At 46.0% G+C, this 21,389-nt stretch overlaps 1 protein-coding gene and 1 long non-coding RNA gene across 4 annotated transcripts; one reads left to right on the top strand and one right to left on the bottom strand.

The window, feature by feature from the left end:
- Positions 1-9: 9 nt before the first annotated feature.
- LOC135278338 (serine/threonine-protein kinase PAK 3-like) lies at positions 10-10,981 on the top strand. Its single transcript, XM_064384896.1, has 11 exons — positions 10-322; positions 1,220-1,257; positions 1,659-1,781; positions 2,300-2,422; positions 2,642-2,822; positions 3,775-3,838; positions 5,623-5,671; positions 6,807-6,919; positions 7,443-7,560; positions 8,200-8,299; positions 8,725-10,981. Exons 1-11 carry the CDS (start codon positions 43-45, stop codon positions 9,090-9,092), a joined length of 1,557 nt encoding a protein of 518 aa, XP_064240966.1. The 5' UTR covers positions 10-42; the 3' UTR covers positions 9,093-10,981.
- LOC135278339 (uncharacterized) lies at positions 10,532-21,389 on the bottom strand. Of its 3 annotated transcripts, XR_010345857.1 has the most exons (4): positions 18,361-21,375; positions 16,770-18,192; positions 16,231-16,408; positions 10,532-13,478 (listed from the first exon to the last, which is right to left on the bottom strand). It is a non-coding gene; the product is annotated as an uncharacterized LOC135278339 (long non-coding RNA). The 3 variants fall into 3 exon arrangements; XR_010345856.1 differs by having other exon boundaries at positions 15,209-16,408; positions 16,770-21,389; XR_010345855.1 differs by having other exon boundaries at positions 16,770-21,387.

Raw genomic sequence — 21,389 nt, 5'->3', positions numbered from 1 at the left:
TATGCATGAATTCACAATCCAGCCTAGGGTGCTGCTATTGTGATGTCAGCGGCTGCATCCCGGCGTTGTCAAGGCAAAGTTGCTGTGCCGAGGCCCGGAAGGGCTGAGTGTGCAGAGCAGCTCTGTGGCACGCTCACTGAAGGCGAACCTGCTGATCGACGAGGTCTCTGCCAGCAGGACTCGGAATATTTTTGTTTTTTCCCACAGGCGTTGTCTGGTGCAGACTTGAGCAGCGCTGCTCAAGCCATGGAGGGAGTATGTGCTGCAGTTTGCACGGCTTTTTCCGTGGCTTATTCTGGGTACTTTCTCACCCACCTGGCACGTAAGTAGATGTTGCAGCATATGGAAACCAAAATGCCACAAAGAGGCCTTTGGTTGGGTAAAGCCGCTGTCAACAGCTCCAGCTAAGAGAGGGGTGTCTCTAGCCAGTGGGGAGTGGGCAGCATTTGTAATGTGGCCTGCAGGGATTCCACTCCTCCCATGGCACAGCCTGTGGCTATGGAGTTTAGAGTCTCCTCAGTTTGCTGGCTCAAGGAAGACAACTTCCAAGATAGGAAGAGTGGGAGAGCTTGTCAGGAGTCCTTGTAAAAGCTGTGCACTGCTCTCCAGGACTAAGGGAAAGTCCCTCAGTTCAAGTCTTCTTGTCTATATTCCCTCATCCCAGCATGTGCCTGTGGACCTTGACACTTCCTGCACACTAAAAGAGCCATTTGTTCTGTGATGAAGTCACAGAATCAGCTTGGAAAAGGCCTCTGAGACAGACCTTTCAGAGGAGTTCTTGTATGCTCCCGAACCCTGGAGCTGTTCCCGTGCTGTGTCACCATAGAACTGCCACCCTGGCTAAGGGGCACTTGGGTGAAGCTTTTCTGGGGAAAGGTTTCCAGTGAGCTCATAGCAATTGCTGCATGCAATCTCTTGAGAAAACTGAAGGACAGGAAAGGGAGGAGCTGTAGCTCCTGCTGGGTGGGGTGGGGCAGAAGCAATGATTGTTACAGAACCACCGGGCCTTTCTGAGTCTCAAGTTTCTATGGGTTGAGTGGCCACGGAGGACAAGGAAGTATTTTGTGCAGTTGCCTTGCTTGCTGTGTGGCACAGGGGTTGCAGCTGGAATGATGTAGTGAAAGCAGAATGCTCTGTCTTTGGGTTGACTTTTTGTGGGCTTGCCCAGCACAGGCAGTTTTCTTACAGCATCTGGTTGTTTTCCTCTTGTGTGTTGCAGGTCACATCACCCGTGCCTGGAGAAAATCTGGTCTTTGGGTGAGTGGGAAAGGAGCCTCTGGCCTTGGTAGCATTTGACAATTGTGGAGCAAGCTGTGAGCTGGGCGTGTTGCAGTCCACTGCCAGCCTGGTTGGATGAATGAAACTACAGTCCAGGCTCTTTGCAGCAAGAGCAGCAGCAGCAGGAGGAGCCCAGGCTGTTTTCTCCAATTCCTTTTCAGAGCTTTTAAGCAGCTGGAAGTGGGGTTGCTTTGTGATTTAAGCCATGACGGAATTTCCCCTGCACAAGAGAGTGCAGTCCCATCTAATTGTGCCTTTTCACTTCAGTGGGAACAACTTAGAATCCCATTTCACTGCAGATGATTTCTCCTTAGTGCATCTGGGTCTAGAGCTGAATATAAAGAAGGTCACTTGTCCCTCATGCTGCTGTCTGTCTGCAGAGCCCAACACCAACCTCGGAGGATCCTCTGGCTGCGTGTCTTCCTGCAGAAGAGGCCAGAGGGGAGGAAGATGCTCCCCAAACTGCGCCTGCTGCCACTGCAGGGCCTGAGCATCCAGCATCAGTAAGTGGCAGCTCTGGGTAGTGCTGTGGCTGGAGCAAAACATAGCTGCAAGTTGCTGATCAGACAGCACCTCCCATGCCTGGCTGAAGATGCTGGGGGCCGGAATCTTTCCAGCCCTTCCCCCAGTCAGTGGGGCCTGGAAAAGGGGAGTGGAACTTGGATTGTTTATGCACCAGCTTCCTACTGTTCTGAAAGGGGCTGTGAATTTGTCTTAGCAAGAGACAAGAGGTAGCATTAGGATGTCTTTGGATGCTCCTGGGGTACAAGTGAGGTCCTTGGTGGCCAGTGGCTGTGCAGGCTCCCTGTCCCCTGTGAGGAGAGCAGTGCAAAGATGCAGTTCACAAGCTTGCAGGATATGAGGAGGCACTGTCCCCAGCAGGGACCTGGCCCTCCCCACAGAGCAGCTAAAGTCAGTAGCTAAAGGAAGAGCTGAGCTGCAGCGGGGCCTGTAGCTGAATATAGGTGAGGTGGTGAATGACAGGTTCTTTCCTATCCCTCATGCTGCTGTCTGTCCACAGAGCACAAGGGCAGCGTCAGCACCTGCTCTGGCAGCCTCTGTACCTGAGGAAGAGGCTGAAGAGGATGAAGGTGCCGATGAACCTGGCCCTGCTGTCAGCCCATGGCCGGAGCAAACAACACCAGTAAGTGCCTACTTTGGTGTCTTTGGTGTCATTTTGTCCGTCATGTAAAAGCAGCCTTTGGATTTTGTGCCTTGAGCTGTTGAAGCAGGTGCACAAGCTGAGAGGTGAAGAGCCCTGGGTGTGGCCAGCAGCATCTTCCTAGGGGCTTGCATTTGAAATGGGATGGGAGGGGCATCTCTGCCAGGCACATTTGTGACCCAAATTCATTTCTTGTCCCAGAGCTCCACCTCCTCTGTCCTGGCACCTGCACGAGCTGCAGCTGAAGGCTCGGGAGAAGGCTCCAGTGCCCAGGCTGGAAGCTCAAGCACGAGCAGCTCGTGCACCTGGAGCACGACCAGCTCGTCTGGCAGCAGAGAGCAGCAGCGAGAGAGGACAGAGGACAAGTGCCTGGCCATGCTGAGTAGGTCCTTTGTGATCCTTGTGTGCCGGAGCAGTGCCTTGTGTGCGTGTGTCGGCATGAGCTGTCCCACCTCCTGCTCCTCCTCAGCTGAGTGCCAGGTCCTGAGGCCTCCTCCACACAGGACCTGTTGTTGTGCTCTGAGGTGGCGAGGGATCAGCGGGGTGTTGCTCCTGCCTCTGAGAGCAGCTCGGCCTGGTTTGGCTTTGCCTGAGCTTCCCTGTGGGCAAAAGGCCAAGCAGAGATTGTTTCTGGCTGAGCAGGAGGCTGTGACCTCGCGAATGAGTAGGCCTCAAGGAGCTCCTGCGGGGCCCAGCTGCTGTGGGCACGGCCAAGGTCATCTCCAGCACTCAGCCTGTCCTAAAGGCTGAGGGACCTCATTCCTAAGGCCATCACAGTAGCTTATAACATGAGCTGCTGCTCCTGAAAGGCTGAAGGGCATTGTTTAGGCAAAGTCCTGCTTAAAGCTGGAGATCTGGGCTCTGCTGGAAGCACTTTGCAATATTCTTCCTCTTCTGGAGAGGGCAGCTGATGGTAAAAATTGATTCCAGAACCCAAGATGCCTTTGATGTTTGCAAGGATGAAAGCTTGTGTTGAATGTCACAGAGTGTTCATTGCCAAGAACAGGAAGGTTTTGGTTTTCCTGCTGCCCTTAATGTTTATAGAAAACAATAATTTCTCTTGGTTAGAGTTTTCTGATCCCTGTCTCCTCTGACTATTTCTCCATGTGCTTAGATTGCAGTTTAGACTATTAGTTTTGTGCTGGCTATCTGTGCTGCAGGGCTGCTTGTCTTGCTGCTGCTGTTTTTGAGGTGGTGCTGGTGCGGTGGTGTTGTTGTTTCCCGACTGACTGAGTTGAAAGGGCCCGGTGTCCCGGAGAGTGGGGCTGCCTTTGTGACCTGCTGCAGGGTGGGATCTCTTTTGAAGTGAGCATCTTTCCTTGGGATTTTTACAGAGATGCTGGTGAGCGAGGGAGATCCTGAGGCTAAATACACAGAAGTGGAAACTATTGGCAAAGGGTGAGTGCAGCCACAGTTCCTTCTTCAAAGGAAGGGGCTGTGCATTTTGCTGGTGTCACATCTCCCCAGAGTGAGAATCTCCAAAACTGTTCAGACACTGTGTTAAGATGATGCCTGGTGATCTCTCAGTGCTAGCCAGCATTTATATCTGTGGTCTAAAGGCACAGCAGAGACACCGGGATGCTGGCAGTGTCTTGTCTGCGGCAAAGAGCAGCACCTGGCAGATCTCCTGTCCCTCAAGTGTGTGACTTTTTGTAGGAGAAATAATTTTTAGTGTCTCGAAACAGTACAGAATACATGGGAATGAAAGGAGGAGAAACCTCATTGCCTCAAAGGTCAAGTTAGCAGCAGAGAGCTGTCTGGGAACAGCTCTCAGTAACATTTCTTTCCAGTATTTTGCTGAAAACAAGATTCAGTGGTCAGGATGACCACCACCTAGTCTAGAAGCCAAAAGCAGAAATGAAAGCAGCAGCTCTCTTTTCTGGCTGAGATGGTAAAAGACAAAGCTTCAGGGGAATGCCCAGTGCCAATGCACTCTAGAGGAAAAGGCATCATCTGCCTGATGGCAGACCCCTCGTGGATCCTGTGGGCTTTAGGCCTTTGCTGCAAAGAATCCACCAAGCTGCTCCCTTTGAAAGCCAGCTCTGCTGACTGTAGATGGGATTGACTTGCAGCATTTTCTCTGGGTAAGCTGTCCTGGTTTAGGGCTAATTTGGGAGGAAACCTCCAGAAAGCAAACCCACATGGCCACTGCCCCCAGCTGATTAGGGAACAATTTCCTTGGAGAGAAGTGGAAAGAAGTTGTTTGTTTAACAGGCAAAGCACTTCCCAGCATACAAAATGAACAATCATGGATGACAAAACTCATTTCCTGCTCTGAAGAGATGGCAAGTTCAGAAAGTCTCTCCTGGGGGTTGTCATTCTCCAGTGCTGGGAAAGGCTGCAGAGTAGGCCCTGATGGGCTACAAAGTGTGAACTCTCGGTGTTTTGCCGGGTCCCAGTCTGGAGCAGGTTCGAATGGTTCCAAGAAAAGGGAAAGAAAAACAGTAAAGGGAAAACTCAGACTGCCTTAGCTAGCTAAACTAACTAACTAACTAAAAAGCAAAAGGAGTGTGGTGTTTGGCCCCATCTGTGCCCAGACCACAACACTGGAGTTCTGTGTTCCAGCAGACTGCAGGGGAGAGTGCAGCTGATAACAAAACTCTGTGCTCCCTCTTCTCCTGACACCTACTGTCTGATCCAATCTTGGAGGCACAGAATATAACATCCAGTATAAACAGAACAGGTGACTGGGGGTACAAGCATCATAACGTCACCCCAGAACAGAAGCCAAATGTACAAGAAGTCACCAGAACAGTAGAGTCCTTCCAGTGGCTGGTGCACTGAAGAGAAGCAGCTGCCAATGGCTCTGGACCCAGAACACAGCTGCCTAAGGATCCTGTGTTTTGTGGATTTCTCCATTTGTGTGCAGCAATGGAAGCCTTTGCCTGCTCTGGCTGTGGCTGGACACTATTGTCCTTGCAAGCTGGAGAAGGGATCTGTGTCTGCTTGAGTTTGGCAGACAGACTCCAAGGAGAGGTGTAAGGAGACCCAACCGGCAAATTCCTGGAAGAATCCGACACATGCACAGCTAGAGAAAGAGAAAAGGGAGAAAAGACCCATAGAAGAATCTGTCGTGTTCCATTTACTGTTTTCCCCAGGACTTTTTTCCCTTTGGGCTGCAGTGTTTTGCACTTGGAGGGACTAAAGGACTTCTTCGTTCTCCACTGCTGTTTTGTTTCTAGGGGTTTCGGCACTGTGTGCATGGCAGTGGAGACTGCCACAGGAGAAGAGGTAAGCCTCAAGCAGCGCCGCAGCTTCTGCAGCTCTTGAGTGCCTTCCCCTGTGCTGTGAGCTGTGGCTGAGCTTTGGCTCGCCAGCAGAGCTTTGCTGCAAAGGCAAATGGAGTGCAGAGCAGTGTCTGCCTGCCAAATACAGTGGGGACAGATTTTGTCCTTCTCAGCTGCCCCAGGGGATGCAAGGAGGCCAAGCGGTATCGTTCAGAGGAGGACACAGGGCTGGGTCTAAGTGCCCAGGTGGTGTCTCAGAGCATGGCACTGCTCTTTGGGGCTGCAGCGTTCCTGAATTCTCATTTCTGGCTGTTAGCTAATACATGGGAATCGTGCTGGTAGTTCTGCAGCCACCTGCAGTGCTGCCTTTGGGATCTGTGCTTAGAGAGAGAGGTGTGCAAGGAGTCTGTCAAGGGCCTAAGCCCTGCTCAGAGCCTGGGATATATCCCTAGAGGATCAAGGCATGGCTTATTTCTTTTTACAGTCAGGCAGTAATTGCTAATATTAGTGGTATGAAGTAAAGTATTTTAGTGGAATAAAATGCAAATTCCTGAAGTGAGGAAGTGCTAGGATTGTCTTTTTTGGAGGTGTCCTTAATGACGTTTTCATCATCACAGCATTTTTTCTGTGAAATATGTAGGGTTGTATTTCTTAGGGGGAATAACTCTCAGGATGATTTTAGGACAAACAACATTTTACCTGTCATGTCTGTAAGAGTTTGCTTTGTAGTTGTGCAATGGAGAATGCCAGTGGTTACTGGAGTAATGATCAAGCCCCCTAGAAGTGCCCAAGGTTTCCCAGCAGTTTTACTCCATTTTTACCAGCACAAAAATGGCTTCCTGCTTGCAAGAGGTGTGTCAATGACAATGGGAATGATAAAGGAAGGCCCTGGGGGAAGACTGTGGTTACAGTGAGTGTTGTTAGAACTTTGATGTGGAGAGCTTAGACCGTGTTTACAAGTCAAAGGGTATCTGTCACTCTGTCCTGGGAGGTGCCCAAGCACAGGGTCTGATGTCCAGTCACAAGGCAGTTTGGCCCAGCCCAGCTGGGGCTACTGTCATCCCATAATCACTGTCTCCATCTTCCCCTTGTGGACCTGTGCCACAGACTTTGTTTCATGGCTTTCCATGTTGTTTTAGGTGGCCATCAAGAAAATTAGTCTCCTGCAAGAGAGCAGCAGCAAGCTGTGCCTGAATGAAATCCAGGTCATGCGTGGCAGTAAGAATGCCAACCTTGTGAACTATGTAGACAGGTGAGTGATTCTGCTGTCCTGCCATGAAAGGTCATTCTCATCCTGCAAGCCAGAGGTTCAACCACTCCTTTGGGTGCTGGCAAAAGAGGATGGAACTGTTGATTCCTGTTCCTGGGCTGATCTACAGCGTCTTGGGAGGAGATTGCATTCGGGCTGCATTCATCTTTCCTGGCATACCTAGTGTGAAGGGCACTTTCAAAGACAGGACTTGGCCCTGTCTTACTGAGCCAACAGCCCCCAAGTTCCTGTTCTCTCTCCACATTGTTTTGTTGGGTTTGGGGTTTGATTTTTTCCATGGGTCTGAAGTGCTAACAAAGCACTGTCTATTGTATTTCCCTTGGCCTGTTGCATTGGTGTGGATACTGAGCTGTCTTTTAGACTGCTCAGAGTTCAGGCCCTGTAGACCATAGTGAATGACTACTCACTTCCTCCTGTGTTCCTCTGAGAGAGACACAGAAACAAGAATCCATCAGGTTGTGTAAGTGCGTGCATTCATCTCCAGGCTGTTGTTTGCTCCTTTCAGCTACCTGGTGGACGAGGAACTCTGGCTGGTGATGGAATACATGGACGGAGGTTCTTTACATGATGTCATCAGGGAGACTCGCATGGCAGAAGGAGAGATAGCAGCTGTCTCTCGGGAGGTAAGGGATGGCACTTGTGCTTCCCATGGCTTGGTCGGGATGGTCCTTCCAAATGGGTGATAAGGAGAGGAGAGATTTCATCTTCCAAGCCTTTCTCTTATGTCCTTGGCAGTAGCAAGAGCATCTGAAGTGCCTGCCAGTGTCCCTGCCTTTCTTCTAGTGTGTTTGTCTTTGCCTCTCCTGGAGGCAAACATTTACCTGGAGCCTGTGTGTGCTGCATTCCTTCCCTGTAAGGGCAAAGGCGCTGGCGGCGCAAAGTGAAGCAAGGGGCAAAGACGAAGAGATACTCACAGGAGTCTCCCAGAGCTCAGCCTCAAAGAAGAGCCTTGCACCCAAAGTGGTGTTTGCAAAAGCATCCACTGCTGTCTGGTTGCAGAGAGCACAGCCACTGCAGCAGGGCTCCTTCAGCCTGTGTTTGCAGGGCACTGGCCAGAGGAACAATTGCCCTTTCTCTTTCAGAAGCAAACACACCCTCACTTAGAAAGGCACTGCTGTTCTCGTGGTGGAGCAGCAGGCTCTTGCCCTTGCCAGCAGCCTGTCCTGCTCACCATCCCCCAGGAAGCCAGTGTTGCAGATGTGCCACTTCCCTGCTTGTGGGATGAAATCCACTTAGGCTTGTGTTTCTTTTTCCTCTCTCAGTGCCTGCAAGGCCTGGATTTCCTGCACTCCAAGCAAGTGATCCACCGCGATATCAAAAGCCACAACATTCTCCTGGGCTTGGATGGATCAGTCAAGTTGGGTGGGTGTTGCTGGCCAGGCTCAGCCGTGGCGGGCTGCGGTGTGGGGCTGCCTTTGGGTGGCTCCAGTTCCCTGCAGTGGGGCCTGTGGCAGTGCAGGCTGCCCTGCTGCAAGCACAGAACACAGCCACAAGGTGCAGGGAGGTGTTACTGGGAAGAAGGGCCCAGGAGTGGCTTTGGGTTGTGTGTGTCCCTTTCCAAGCAAGGCAGTTACAGTCTAATAGCTTCAGGGGACTAAAATCCACTGCCTGAAACTGGGGGCTTTTGCTAAGTGGCCAATTCCGTATTTCCTTGGCTGCAGGCCTGAGGAATGGCCCCTTTACAGCTGGGTTCCACACTGCCTTCTTGGACATTGGTACAGTGGGAGTTTCTTTTGTTTGCTTTCCTAATTCACGCTGGCTTGATCAGAGTGGTTTTTCCTCCTCAGCTGATTTTGGCCTTGCTGCTCAGCTGACCACCGAGCAGAACAAACGGAGATCAGCTGTTGGGACTACTTACTGGATGGCGCCAGAAATTTTCACCAGGAAGCCCTACGGCCCCAAAGTGGACATCTGGTCCTTTGGCATTGTGGGGATCGAGATGGTGGACGGAGCGCCTCCGTACCTGATGAAAACCTCCCGCACGGTACGCTGCAGCTGCTCTCAGACACTGCTGTCACCCCAACAAAATCTGCTTCCATTCTTCTGCCTGGGAAGCTTGCCAACACCTGAAAATGATAGGTTCCAGGCTGCACAGTCTCTCGTGCTTCTTGGCCAGATCATCCCCTTGCCATTTTTGTGCATGAACAGGACCTAAAAATCAGGATGCCTTTTGCTTGGCAGAAGCTTTGCCTAAGGGAGCAGTGAGCAGTGCTGAGCTGCATTTTATGGAATAATCCTTGGAAATAGAAGAGTTAGATGAAAGTCAGTCTTCCATGTCACTTGTAGAGGCTGTGTCAGTGCTCAGAGAAGCAAAGTGTGCTTTAGCTGATGGAGCTGCTGCTGATTCCATCATCCGGTGAAATGAGTAGTCAAGGCAAGAACCTTTGCCTACTGGACTGGCTATGGCTGCCTCTGGCTTTGGGTTGTTTTAGTAGGGCTAGGAAAGGTATCTGCCACCCTGTGGCAGGGAGTAAAGTGCCACTGCAGAGTGGAGCTTGTCCAATGGGCTCTGTGTGAGCAGTTTGGGGTGCGAAGGAGACAGGTAGAGTGTGGCATTTCCTTCTTCTCTAGGTTCAACAGCTGATAAGCACCGGGGCCCCCCCGAAGCTGCAGAAGCCCAGGCAGCAGTCGGCGTGGCTGCGAGACTTTCTGCACTGCTGCCTGGAGAGGGACGAGGACAGGCGCTGGTCTGCCCAGGAACTTCTGCAGGTAACAGGCAAAGCGGCTGCAGGTCCTGGATGTGGAGAGAGAGGTGCACAGAATGCCCTCCTTTCTGTATCTTTCTGCTAGCCAGAGAAAGCCTGCTTCAGGCTGTGGGGAAAGTAGAAGCTCATTGCTTCTTTTTCTCTTTGGGCAGCATCCATTTGTAACATCAGCCAAGCCAGCCTCCTCCCTGATGCCTCTGATCATGGCCACGCAGGAGTTCATGGCCGACAGGAGATACTAGCCCTGGAGGAGGCCTTTGTTGTTGTTTGTTGTTTGAAGTTTGTAGTTTGTAGTTTATAGCTCGTAGTTTGTAGTTTGTTATGAGTGATAGTCAGAATAAATACTGTAATAAATAAATAAACCCTTTGTGTTGGAAGCTTCCTTTTGTTCTCACCCTGTGAATAAGCTCTAAATTTGCTTCTGAATGGTCAGGTGTTTCTGCTATGTGGGAAGACCCATGGATGGGGTTTGTGGCACGGTTTGTTTGTGAGCAAAGATCTTTTTCCTTCCTCGCCTCCAGGCCACAGCCTCTTGTGGAGATACAGGCTTGCAGCTGTGACTAGAGGAGCAGAGCAGGGCAGAATGGAGCAGAGCAGTGGTGTCACTGCTGGGGATGCTGCTGTGCCTGTGGTTGTGTTGCAGCTCTTGGGAAAGGTTGGGAGTGTCTGTGTTGCTGTGGGCAGAGGGGGAGGGAGCCGGGCTTCTCCACAGGCTCAGGTGCAGGTGAGTGTCCAGTGGGAAGGCATGTTCTGCCACGGGAACTGATGCCAACACAAGGGAGTACTACACATACTTGCCTTGGTGGAGTAATCTTCATGCTTTGCTCCGAGGAGCTGGCATGAAGTCTGAAAATTTACTGAATGTGGTAAAAAGATACAGCTTTGGCGATTTGAACAAAAATAGGGTGTTTATTTAAAGGGGAAAAACAAAAAGGGAGGTAAGGAAAAAGAAGAAAGGAAAGAAAGAAAAAAGGATAAAGTCCCAGGCCCAAGGATTGAGGAAACCTCTAGCTGAACTGGCGTCTGGCCCCAAGGCAAGAACCCGAGGGCATTGCAGTGAATGCACTTAGTCTGCCCTCAAATCTGGAATAAGGTCTCTAAAAAGAGATATTGACTGAAATCTGCAGTGTGGGGTCCCCTGCTGTAGCTAAGTCACAGTCCCAGGAACAGTAAAAGACAGCAAAGACAGCTCTTCAGGCCAGGCTGCCCCTTTGATGTTCTCGGTCCCCTCAGTCTGTACTTGCAGTCCTGCCCCCATAGTCTCAGGTGATTGGTGCTAGTAGATGATGGGGTAAGATCTTCTTTCCCAGAGTGTGCTGTCACTGGGGTGGGATGATATCTCTGAGGTTTTTGATGGGAAGCTCTCTCATTAGTATGCACCATTGCTGTGGCATCAAGTTACCAGTTCAACCTGGAGTGGGCTAGAAATTGTCTGTAAAATGCTGCATGCTGTTGGTGAGAGGAAACTGCACTGGGAACTTTGAAAGTATAAGGCTACTAAAAAGAGATAATTAAATTTACAAATAATGTAATTAGGTTAAGAACAAAGGATTATAAAAATAATATAGTTCTTATTTTGCTACCTATTTTAACAGGACTGTTAAACATTCAGTTGGGATCTACTGAATAGCTAGTATAACTTGATAATGATTTTATATTATTTACTTCATTAATTTGAACACTTTTACTTGATCAAACTAGTAACTTTAAACAGTTATAAATGCAAAAGCTAATTAACAGTTACAAATATAAACCAGTCACAAATGCAAAAGCCATGTAAGGGATTTTATAAATGACAGTTCCTCCCTCTTTCTCTTATGTTAGTAATTGGCTTTTGCATTTACATAAATGTAAAAGTTCTTTGTTGATAATGTTTAATTGTTTAAAATTAATCTAAACTTGCTGGGCCTTTTTACCCGTTTTCCTATCTGTTTTGATTGGATTGAGATTTATGATTTTCTTGACAGTAGGCATAGAATGTTGGCTCGTTTGAAGATTTTGACTAGCGAACATGCTTTGTACTACTGAGGTAATTAGATGAATGAAACATGGGATTAAGCACGGGAGAAAGAGAAGGCTAACTAAGGAAACTCGAAAAATAATTAAGGCTTTCTTCTACCACTCCCTAGAGAACATATTTTTCCACTAATCAGGTGAAAACTGGACTGGAACATGTGTAAGCTTTCTGATGTTTTGGGTAATTTTAGTAATAGTTTCACCATGGTCATCAATATGCAGACAATAGTCTGATGTGTTGAAATTGCCGCATATTCCACGCTCTTTGGCTAATAAATAATCTAGGGCTAAAGAGTTTTGATATACAGCTGTTTTCATTTGCTTCTGTTGGGCGTTGAAAAAATCAATTGCACTCTTGGCCTGATTAGATATGACGTGAATCAGGGCTTGTAGTCCAGTAATGTGATTTAGCATGTAAATGGGAGTTTGATAGCCCCAGCTCCCATCCTGAGCCCAAGTGGCAGGTCCGTAAGTTTCTAAAATTCTCTCTGGTGGCCACTCTTCCTCACCCCATTGTTACATTCCCCCTATTTCACATCTTTTTTGTCTCTTTAATTTATCATCTAGGGGAACTCCGAGCTGGTTTCCAGCTGCTTCTGATAGTAGAAAGGGGCTAGGTCGTATTGCTCCTAAGGTACAATTGCCACACCAGTGAGAAGGGAGTTTAGAATATGCTCTTTGCCCACAATTCCAGTATAAACCTTGGGGGGCCTCCCAAAAATGTGAAAGCGTGATAAAAGTGGAGGTCCAATACTTAGAAACTTGGGGTAATACTGAATAAAGGCTGACTTTTAGGGTCCCAGCACTGATAAAGTTGTTCATTGGGATGTAATATGCAGTTCTTGTTTCTGATTTTCTTCTTTGACCAAAAGGTATCTGGTTCGTTCAGTATCCACCACGTCTTGTGATCCTCAGTTAGTAAATATCTTTTACAGGTAGTTTCTCCAACTTCCTCAGTGTATCTTTTTCCTTTTCTCCAGATACATTCTTCTCCAAGAACTGTGTCCCTCAATAGCCAATTGTCTTGATCTCTTGGAGTTTGGGAGGGGAAATAATTTAGTTTAAGTCATTTGAGGGGTCCAATACTGACTCCTTGCTGAGGCCAGGCTTCTGATTTGAAGGTGCCTCCACAAACCCAACAATTGGTTATATTTTGATTTTTACTAATTTGTTCTGCTAAAACAGTAAATAAGTTTTTATCGGTAGCTAATGGATTGTCCCCCTTTTGTTTCCCCCTTTCAGTTATTACAATTTCTCGAATCAAATCAACATCATAAGTTTTCCTTTTTAACAAATCCTTCTTTTTCGTTATATAATTAAATTTGACATATAGCCAAATCTCTTGATCAGGACACTCTCCATTCCTTTTCTGGTTTGCATTTCCAATATTTCTACCAATCCATTGGTTTTTGTCCGATTGTCAGTATCTACTCAGTGTCATCATATTATAACAAAAGGGATTTACATAAGAATGTGCCTGGAATGAGTGTTTTATGAGGTAGGAGTTTCCTTTGGTCAGGTACACTGTATGTTAGCATTGGTGGCAGCAGATGCAGGCTCTGACAAGGGGGATCTACAGGATCCAGAGGGAGAGTATGAGGAGTAGGGCGCACCTTCCCTTCCCTCGCTCAGGGGTCAATGGGAAGATTGAAGTGCTGTGGTACTCTTTGATAGGTGGTGCAGACCATTCAACCTCTCTGGTTTTCCTACTGGGTTCAGACCCCTTGGTTTTCATGGGAGTGTACCTGGATGCAGGAAGGGACCTAAATGCAGGAAAGTCCTACCTGGAACTGGCCTTGGTTCTATTCATGTTGTTTCTCCTAAGGAAATTTAAAAAAAAAAAAAAAAAAAAAAAAGACATAGTTATTGGAGAGGAAAGGTCATTTCTCAGGGAAATGATACTCTTCACTGGTGGAGAAATGGAATTGAAAATTCATAATAACTTGTTAAAAAGTAAGTACAATAACCATTAGATTCTCTACTGTAAAACAGTGAGAGAATAACAATTGATATAATAATTTCAGGAATAACACCGGGGAGGACTGTTGTAGAGAGTAGTTCATGGAGGTTTCTCGTTATCTTGCGGTGGTGTTACTGGACCTTTTACTCGGCTGACGGAAGTGCACCCTTTTTCCTGTGCTCGGATGGCTGTCTCTGTGGTCAGTTGAACTTGGAAAGGACCTTCCCCTGATGGAGTCAGGGATTGTTCCTTCCAGCATTTAATAAGTACCTACTCTCTGGGGCATATCTTATGTAAATAGAAGTCTAAAGGAATGTTCTGGGGTACAAGACCTCTCTGCTTTAAGTCTTTTAGATTCTGGGCAATCATTTGAATATCCCTTTGCACATTTATATTTCCTCACTCTTTGGCAGTTACTTGATGCGGGGTGGCTAAATAGGGAAGCCTGTATAACATTTCATATGGGGAACAACCTAAGTCAGCTCTGGGTTAGCTCTGGATTCTGAGAAGGGCAAGGGGTAGGCATTTTATCCAAGTCCACTTCATTTCTAACATCAGTTTGGTCCAGGTTGTTCTAATAGTCTGATTCATGCGTTCTACCCCTCCCAAACTTTGAGGGTGCCAGGGGTATGTAATTTCCAAGTTATTCCTAATTGTTGAGCCAACTGCTGCAATACTAATGATGTAAAATGGGTACCTTGGTCTGAATCAATGTTATTTATAATTCCATATCTTGGGACTATCTCTTCTAGGATTACCTTACTTACTGTTTGAGCAGTGGCATTAACAGTGGAAATGCTTCAACCCCATTGGTAAGGTGATCTACAATCAGTAAGAAATACTTCCATCTTTGGGCATGGGGCATTTCTGTGAAATCAATTTGAATACTTTGGAAGGGTCTAATTGCAATTTCAATTCTTCCAGGTCTCGTTCTCCTCGTTAATTTTCTATTGACTTTTTGGCAAATTATACAACCTATGGTAATTTGATTAGCTAATTAATCAATTCCCCGACATCCGAAATTCTGAAGAAAGTGATCTGCTAAAGCTTTAGATCCCCAGTGTGTGGATTGGTGGAGGTTCTGTAAAATTTCTCGAGTGAGCTCTTTATTTAACATTTAATGGCCATCAGGAAGATGCCACCATCCCTCAGAATCTTCCTTTCCAGCTAGTGATATGAGTTTCTGTTTTTCATTGTCTTTAAAAATAGGGATAGGAAGGGTGTTGTCTGGTGTACTCTCGGGTGTGTCTTTTGGATAAAATCTGTATACCTTTAATTCCCCCTCAAAAGCAGCCTCCTTTGCAGCATGGTCTGCTAGGATGTTTCCTCTGGTTTCTCCAGAGTTCCCTTTTGATGACCTGGAACACGTACCATTGCAATTTCTTTCGGTAACTTAAGTGCCTCTAAAATTTTTAATATAAGTTCTTTGTGTAAAATGTCTTTGGCCTTAGATGTGGGAAACCCTCTTTCAGCCCAGCTTTTCCCAAACATGTGGACTACTCCATATGCATATTTAGAGTCCGTATAAATGGTTCCAATAGCTCTGTCTAGTCTGTGCAATGCTTTTTCCAAAGCATCTAATTCACATACCTGGGTAGACCAGGAAGGTGGTAGTTTTCCTTTTCTAACCTGTACAGTTCTTTTCCATCTCTGATGGAGTATCCAGAGCACCTCTTTCCATTTACTACTCTAGATGATCCGTCGATGAACAGGATTTCTCCTTCATCTAATGGGCTCTCTAGGAGGTCTTCTTGAATTTTTGTTTGCAGGTTTATAAAAACTATGCAGTTGTGCACGAGATCTTGTTTTTGGGGAATTCCACATAGGAACTGTGCAGGATTGGTGTGGGTGGTTGTTTTCAGGGTTACAGTTGTGGAATGGATGAGGGTGCTCCCATATTGTATAATATGAGAGTCTGTTAGCCATTCGGCTGCTCGTTGTTTAAGAATGGTTTGGGTGGAGTGTGGTATGTATTCTGTCAGATTTCTCTCAAATGTAAGTTTTTGGCTGGCTGTTACTAGGATGGCTGCTGCAGTGATTGGTTGGATGCATGTTTGCCATCCTTGGGACACAGGGACCAACAATATGGACAAGTAGGCTACAGGTTTATGGATTCCTGACCACTCTTGGGCCAAGACCTCATAAGGAATTCCTTTCTCTATGTTAATATAGCGGTGAAAATCTTCTTCTAGTGAAGGAAGAAAGAGAACTGGGGTCTGAATCATCTTTTGCTTTAAATTTTCTAAGTTTTTATTATCCTCTTGGGTCCAATTAATAGGTTCTGATGTAGTTAATTTTTCATATAAAATTGTGACACTTTGTGTGTATTCATCAATCCATATTCTACAGTACCTCATTAAGCCTAATAATTGTCTAACCTCGCTCTTTGTTTGGGGAGGTTGTAAATTTAAAATCCCTTCTATCCTTTCAGTACTCAATTTTCTGGTACCATGACCAATTACATGTCCGAAATATTTTACTTTGGTTTAACAAATTGTAATTTGGATTTAGATACTATTAGTCCATTCTCTCCTAGAAGGTTCAGTAACTGAATGGTGCCTAATTTTACAGTGGATTCTTGCTCTCTGGAGAGTAGTATGTCATCTACATACTGTGTTACTTGTATTCCTGAGGGTGGAGAAAAGGGAATGAACAGGCTCTCCAAGGCTTGACCGAAGAGTGTGGGAGACTCCATGTACCCTTGCAGTCACCAGGTCCAGGTGAGCTGCTGTTTCCTTCCAGTGTCTGGATCTTCCCAGGTGGAAGCAAACAGGTGTCTAGAAGGAGAATCTACAGGGCATGACCAAAATGCATCCTTCAGGTCGGTTACTGAGAACCAAGAGTGTGTAGGTGGTAACTTAACAAGGTGTAAGGGTTTTGTACTAATGAGCACACAGCTTGCACTCTTTTATGTACTTCACGTAGGTCTTGAACTAGCCTGTAGCTATTGTCAGGCTTTTTAATAGCAAGAATGGGGTGTTGTATGGGGAAGTACATGGCTCTAGTATATTATAATGTCACAGTTCAGTTATTATGGGTTTTAGCCAATACCTTTTGGTCTTTGTAAGGGGGTGCCAGGGTACTTTTGCTGGTTTAATATCTGGAAGGAGATTAATTACAATGGGTGTAATGTTCATTTTATCCCAGTTACCTGGTTGGGCTTACACTGTAGGATTAATCAGTTTTCATCTTGTGTGGATAAAGTAAACAAAATGACCTTCATCCTTCCTTCTTGTGGAACTACTCCAACTTTCAAAGGTATCTGGAGATCCTGGCCAAGTAAGTTGTTACCTGCTGGAGGTAGAAAAACAAATCTCCCTTTCTGGTTAGTCCATTACCCTTTATAGTGACATTCTTAATGATGGGAATGGGGAAGGATTCCCCTTTAGCAGCACAAATATTGAAAGTGTCTTTGCTTATGGCACATGCATTTGGTTTTTCAGTTAAACAAGTTGTCTCTGCTCCTGTGTCTACTAAAAATTCCATTAATTGTTCTAGGGGTCCTATCCTTGATTTTATCAAGGGCTCTTGAAGATGGTTTTTGTGCCCCAAGAAGAAGAGCCCCTGACCCCCTCAGTTCTCTGAGGGTTGATTCTCCACTTGGAGAATCTCTTAAGTCCCTCAATGTCTTAAAACAGCAGGATTGCATATGGTCTTCTTTCTTACAATAAAAGCAAATAGGTTTCTTCAATTGAATATTCTCCCCATCCTGCCTAATTGGTTTAGGAATTTGGACAGCAGCCATCATCTTAGCTTTAGTCTTCATTTTCTCTTCATTTCACCTGGCATAAACTTACTGTGCTTCAGCTAATAACTCATCTAAACTTCTTTCTGGCCATCCATCTAATTTCTCTAATTTCTGTTTTATGTCAGGCCAAGAATGTAACCCAAAGTGGACCTAGAACATTGTCTTCCCTCCTTCACTACCTAAATCTCTTTCTAAATATAATTGGATGTTATTATTTAAGCGAGTTATACAGTCAGTTGGGCTCTCATGTTTTTATTGTTTGCTACCAAAGGCTTTCTTCATGTTATTAACTCTGGGGACTGCCTCTTTTATTCCCCTTACAATTCGGGTTCTGTATTCTGCTATACTTTTTCTTCCTTCATCTGAGTTAGGGTTCCATTCTGGATCTGTTAATGGTAATTTCTTCTCTCCAGTTGTTCCTAAATTATGTTCTCTGTCCAATATATTGATCCCTGCAGTCTAAATAACTTTTCTCTTCTCTGGAGAGAAAAGGGTTTGCATTATTGAATTTCATTTTCCCCTAGGGTAAATCCTAGAGCCTAAGAACTGGTAAACTTTTTCTGACATACCTACTGGGTCACTGAATAATATCTCCATTTCCTTTTTAAAATGCCTCACTTCTGAAGAGGTGAGGGGTGCATTTACATATCCTATTCCACCTTGTGCACCCTCCATTGGGACCTCTCTGAGGGATGCCACCTTTGTTTTATCTTTACTGCTGGAGCAGGAGGAACATTTTTGTACTACCAGGGTTCTCCTTCAAGTGAAGAAGGCTGGACCTTCTTGATTGGATGGAACTTCCTGCATGGCTGAATTTGTAATTTGCCTGGAGGAGAATGATAGAATATACGTTTCTTCTGATGTCCCACTGCTACTTTCAATTTCTTCAGCCCTCTCAGTTACATGACTCATTGAAGCCTCCAATGACTCAGCTGCAGTTGCAGCTGGTTCGTTGGGAGGTGCAGTAGGGGGGAGGAAATTTAATGAGTCCCACCTTGGTTGATTGGTTTTCCTTGTTGTGTCTTTATCATTGATCATTACAGAGAGAATTTGGTTTATCTGTTTCTACTTCCTTTTCGCTGTTCCAATATTTAAACCAGACCTCCACATACTGCAATTCCAGTCTGCATTTAATTTATTTTGGGCGTAATTGTAAAGTACTTCGCAAATCCACATCCTGGTAGACCCATGCTTCAGCCAGCGAAGACCTTGTTTTAATTTCTTCTTTGGCCATTCTAACATGCAATGCACAATCTTGAGCTGTGGGTCTTTATCTTTAGTAAGTTGATGTTCTTCCCATTGTTTTAACATGGTTTCCAAGGGATTTTCAGGGAAGATACTGTATTTCTGTAATTGCTTCTTGTTCTTCCTATGCTTTTGTCCTATGCTTTTGTCTGATATTATGGGGGCAAAATAAATTAATAAATATTTAATTAACCAAGGTGAGTATAATGATTTGAATAGAGATGCTGTATTACAATGTTGAAAAAAATGAAACTTTGGGAATTAAAAAGAAATGAAAACTAAACCACTCAATATGGCTGTTGTCCATCTGTGGGAAAAGGTATGATCCCTCCCTGTGGGTATGATCCTGTGTGGGTGGATCATTGGGCCTTCCAAATGACAAATTAGAAGTGCTCCATGCCTCAGTACAGGAACAATTATTAAAAGGACACATTGTACCATCAACTAGCTCCTGACCCATGTCTTTTTATAAAAAACCTGGCAAAGACAGATGGAGGTTATTACAAGACTTTTGGAAAGTAAATTATGTTTTAGAAGACATGGGCTCCTTGCAACCAGGGCTCCCCTCACCTTCTGTACTTCCCAGGGACTGGCAGCTCACAATCCTTGATATCAAAGACTGTTTATTCAACATCCCTCTCTGTCCCGCACTCCCAAATTCGCATTTTCGATACCAATCAACTGTCAAGAACCCTTTAAAAGATATCATTAGGTCACATTGCCACAGGGAATGAAAACTTCCCCTGTTTTATGTCAAATGTTTGTGGCTGGGATTCTATCTCCAATCAGGAAAGCCTTCCCTGAAGCTATATTTCGGCATTATATGGACGACATTTTAATTTGCTCCCAAGAAAAGACTTACCTTAACCCAGTGATCAGAAAGACTGTGACAGCAGTTGAAGATGCAGGTTTTGATATTGCTCCTGAAAAACCCAGTAGACCTCCCTGTGGAAGTACCTTGGATTCCTTATCAGCGGGTGAGCCATTATTCCCCAAAATATCTCCATCAAAGATAAGGCTCAAATGCTAAGGGACATACAACAGTTGTGTGGCTCCATCACCTGGATCCGACCACTGCTTGGACTCACGAGAGAAGAGCTGTGCCCTTTGTTCAGCCTACTGAAGGGGAGCCATGACCTGACTTCCCAGCGCATCTTAACTCCAGATGCCCACGACGCGCTGCGAAAGGTAGCACCTGCTATCTCATCTCGAAAAGCACACCGCGCTGACTGCTCTCTAACCTCCCAGTTTGCTAGTCTTGGTAAATCCCCACATTTCCAGGCACTGCTTTTTCAGTGGGACCCGTCTTCTACAGAAAAATTGTTAATTGTAGAATGGGTATTTTTGCCACACCAAAAAAACTATTACAATCCCTCAAGAGCTTTTAGCTCAGTTAATCATTAAAGACAGGAACCACCTCCGAACCCCTGCAGCGTGTGACCCAACATACATTTATCCAGCATTTCAACTACACAAATTAGAATCGCTATTACAGACAAATGGATACCTTCAGTTTGATTTAGACAGCTATCCCGGACAAGTCTCTATTCATTATCCAAAACACAAGCTACTAAAAGAAACATTCCATCTAGTCCCAAATTCTCTAAAAGGTAAGGTTCCTCTTAAAGCCCTCACAGTTTTTACAGATCGCTCTGGAAAATCACACAAATCGGTTATCACTTGGAAGGATCCAAACACTCAGAAGTGGGAGTAGGATGTTCAAGTCATCGAAGGAACCCCCCAAATTCCTGAGTTGGCTGCTGATGTCAGAGCATTTAAAAAATTACAACAACCTTTTAATCTAGTAACTGATTTGGCCTATATAACCAGGACAGCTAAAAGGGCAGAACACTCCATGCTAAAAGAAGTGTCTAATCAACAATTATTTGGCTTGCTCTGCAAGTTGGTTTGGCTTGTCTCCCACTGGGGAATCAGAAGGCAGATCTTCTAGCTGTGACTGGTAACACCAATCACAGTCCCATGTACTGGGAAAGGTGCAGCAGATGCTGCCCAAGGCTTCGTTATGCTGCTAGCCTAAAATACGGAATTCTGGAGCAGAACGTTGACCCAACAAAGCAGCAGCACCACCACCAAAATGGGCTTTGACTCTCTACAAATCAGTTTCTCAAGGGCTGGCACCCTCAGATTCCAATCAGACCTTTCATTCCCCACTGCTTGCTAACATCAGCCATCTGGGCCGCCTTCATGGAGATGCTGCCAAATTTCAGAGATCTTTTGTAGCACCACAGCGTATCCCAAGAAGGAGCTGCCGGTGCTATGGCACCTTTAATACTTTCCTTACCAGCAAAGAGCAATTTGCTTCACAGAGAGAGACAGAGAGAGAGAGATTATTTTGGGTAGCAGAAAATGGGTAATCATGTGTCTTCACTAGTTTGACTGAATGTCAAAGCCATGCCCTAGACATGTGGGGAGGAAAACCAGAGATAAATAGATGTTAGGCAGAGAGGTAGAAATAAGACATGAGGAACTAGAGATAGCCACGTATTTATCCCACCCCCTTAGAGCTGTGGTAAAGGGGAGTATTTTCCTCCAACCTCCATCGTTGGCAGCCTGCTGCAGCCCCCTGCCATATCCAGCCCTTTTCTCAGCTCTTCGGGGTTTGGAAGAATTTGCTTAGGCCAATAGACATTTGGGGTGGACACTGCGAATTCCAGCTTTCTGAGAGGAAGGAAGCACTGATAAGGATTCTTTGATTCCCAGACTGCGGGCAAACGGAAGAGGAGGAAAAGCCCTCCCAGAAAGGAGACTGGGGAGACA

The sequence above is a fragment of the Passer domesticus genome, chromosome 11 (assembly GCF_036417665.1).
Source record: "Passer domesticus isolate bPasDom1 chromosome 11, bPasDom1.hap1, whole genome shotgun sequence".
Classification (NCBI taxonomy): Eukaryota; Metazoa; Chordata; class Aves; order Passeriformes; family Passeridae; genus Passer; species Passer domesticus.
This window is presented reverse-complemented; position numbering and strand designations above follow the sequence as displayed.

Excerpts from the sequence above, each read along its gene's own strand:
- LOC135278338 (XM_064384896.1), top strand. The coding sequence starts at position 43 with ATGTCAGCGGCTGCATCCCGGCGTTGTCAAGGCAAAGTTGCTGTGCCG. Across the intron at positions 2,823-3,774 it reads CAAGTGCCTGGCCATGCTGA|AGATGCTGGTGAGCGAGGGA; the intron begins GTAGGTCCTTTG and ends GGATTTTTACAG. Across the intron at positions 3,839-5,622 it reads GTGGAAACTATTGGCAAAGG|GGGTTTCGGCACTGTGTGCA; the intron begins GTGAGTGCAGCC and ends TTTTGTTTCTAG.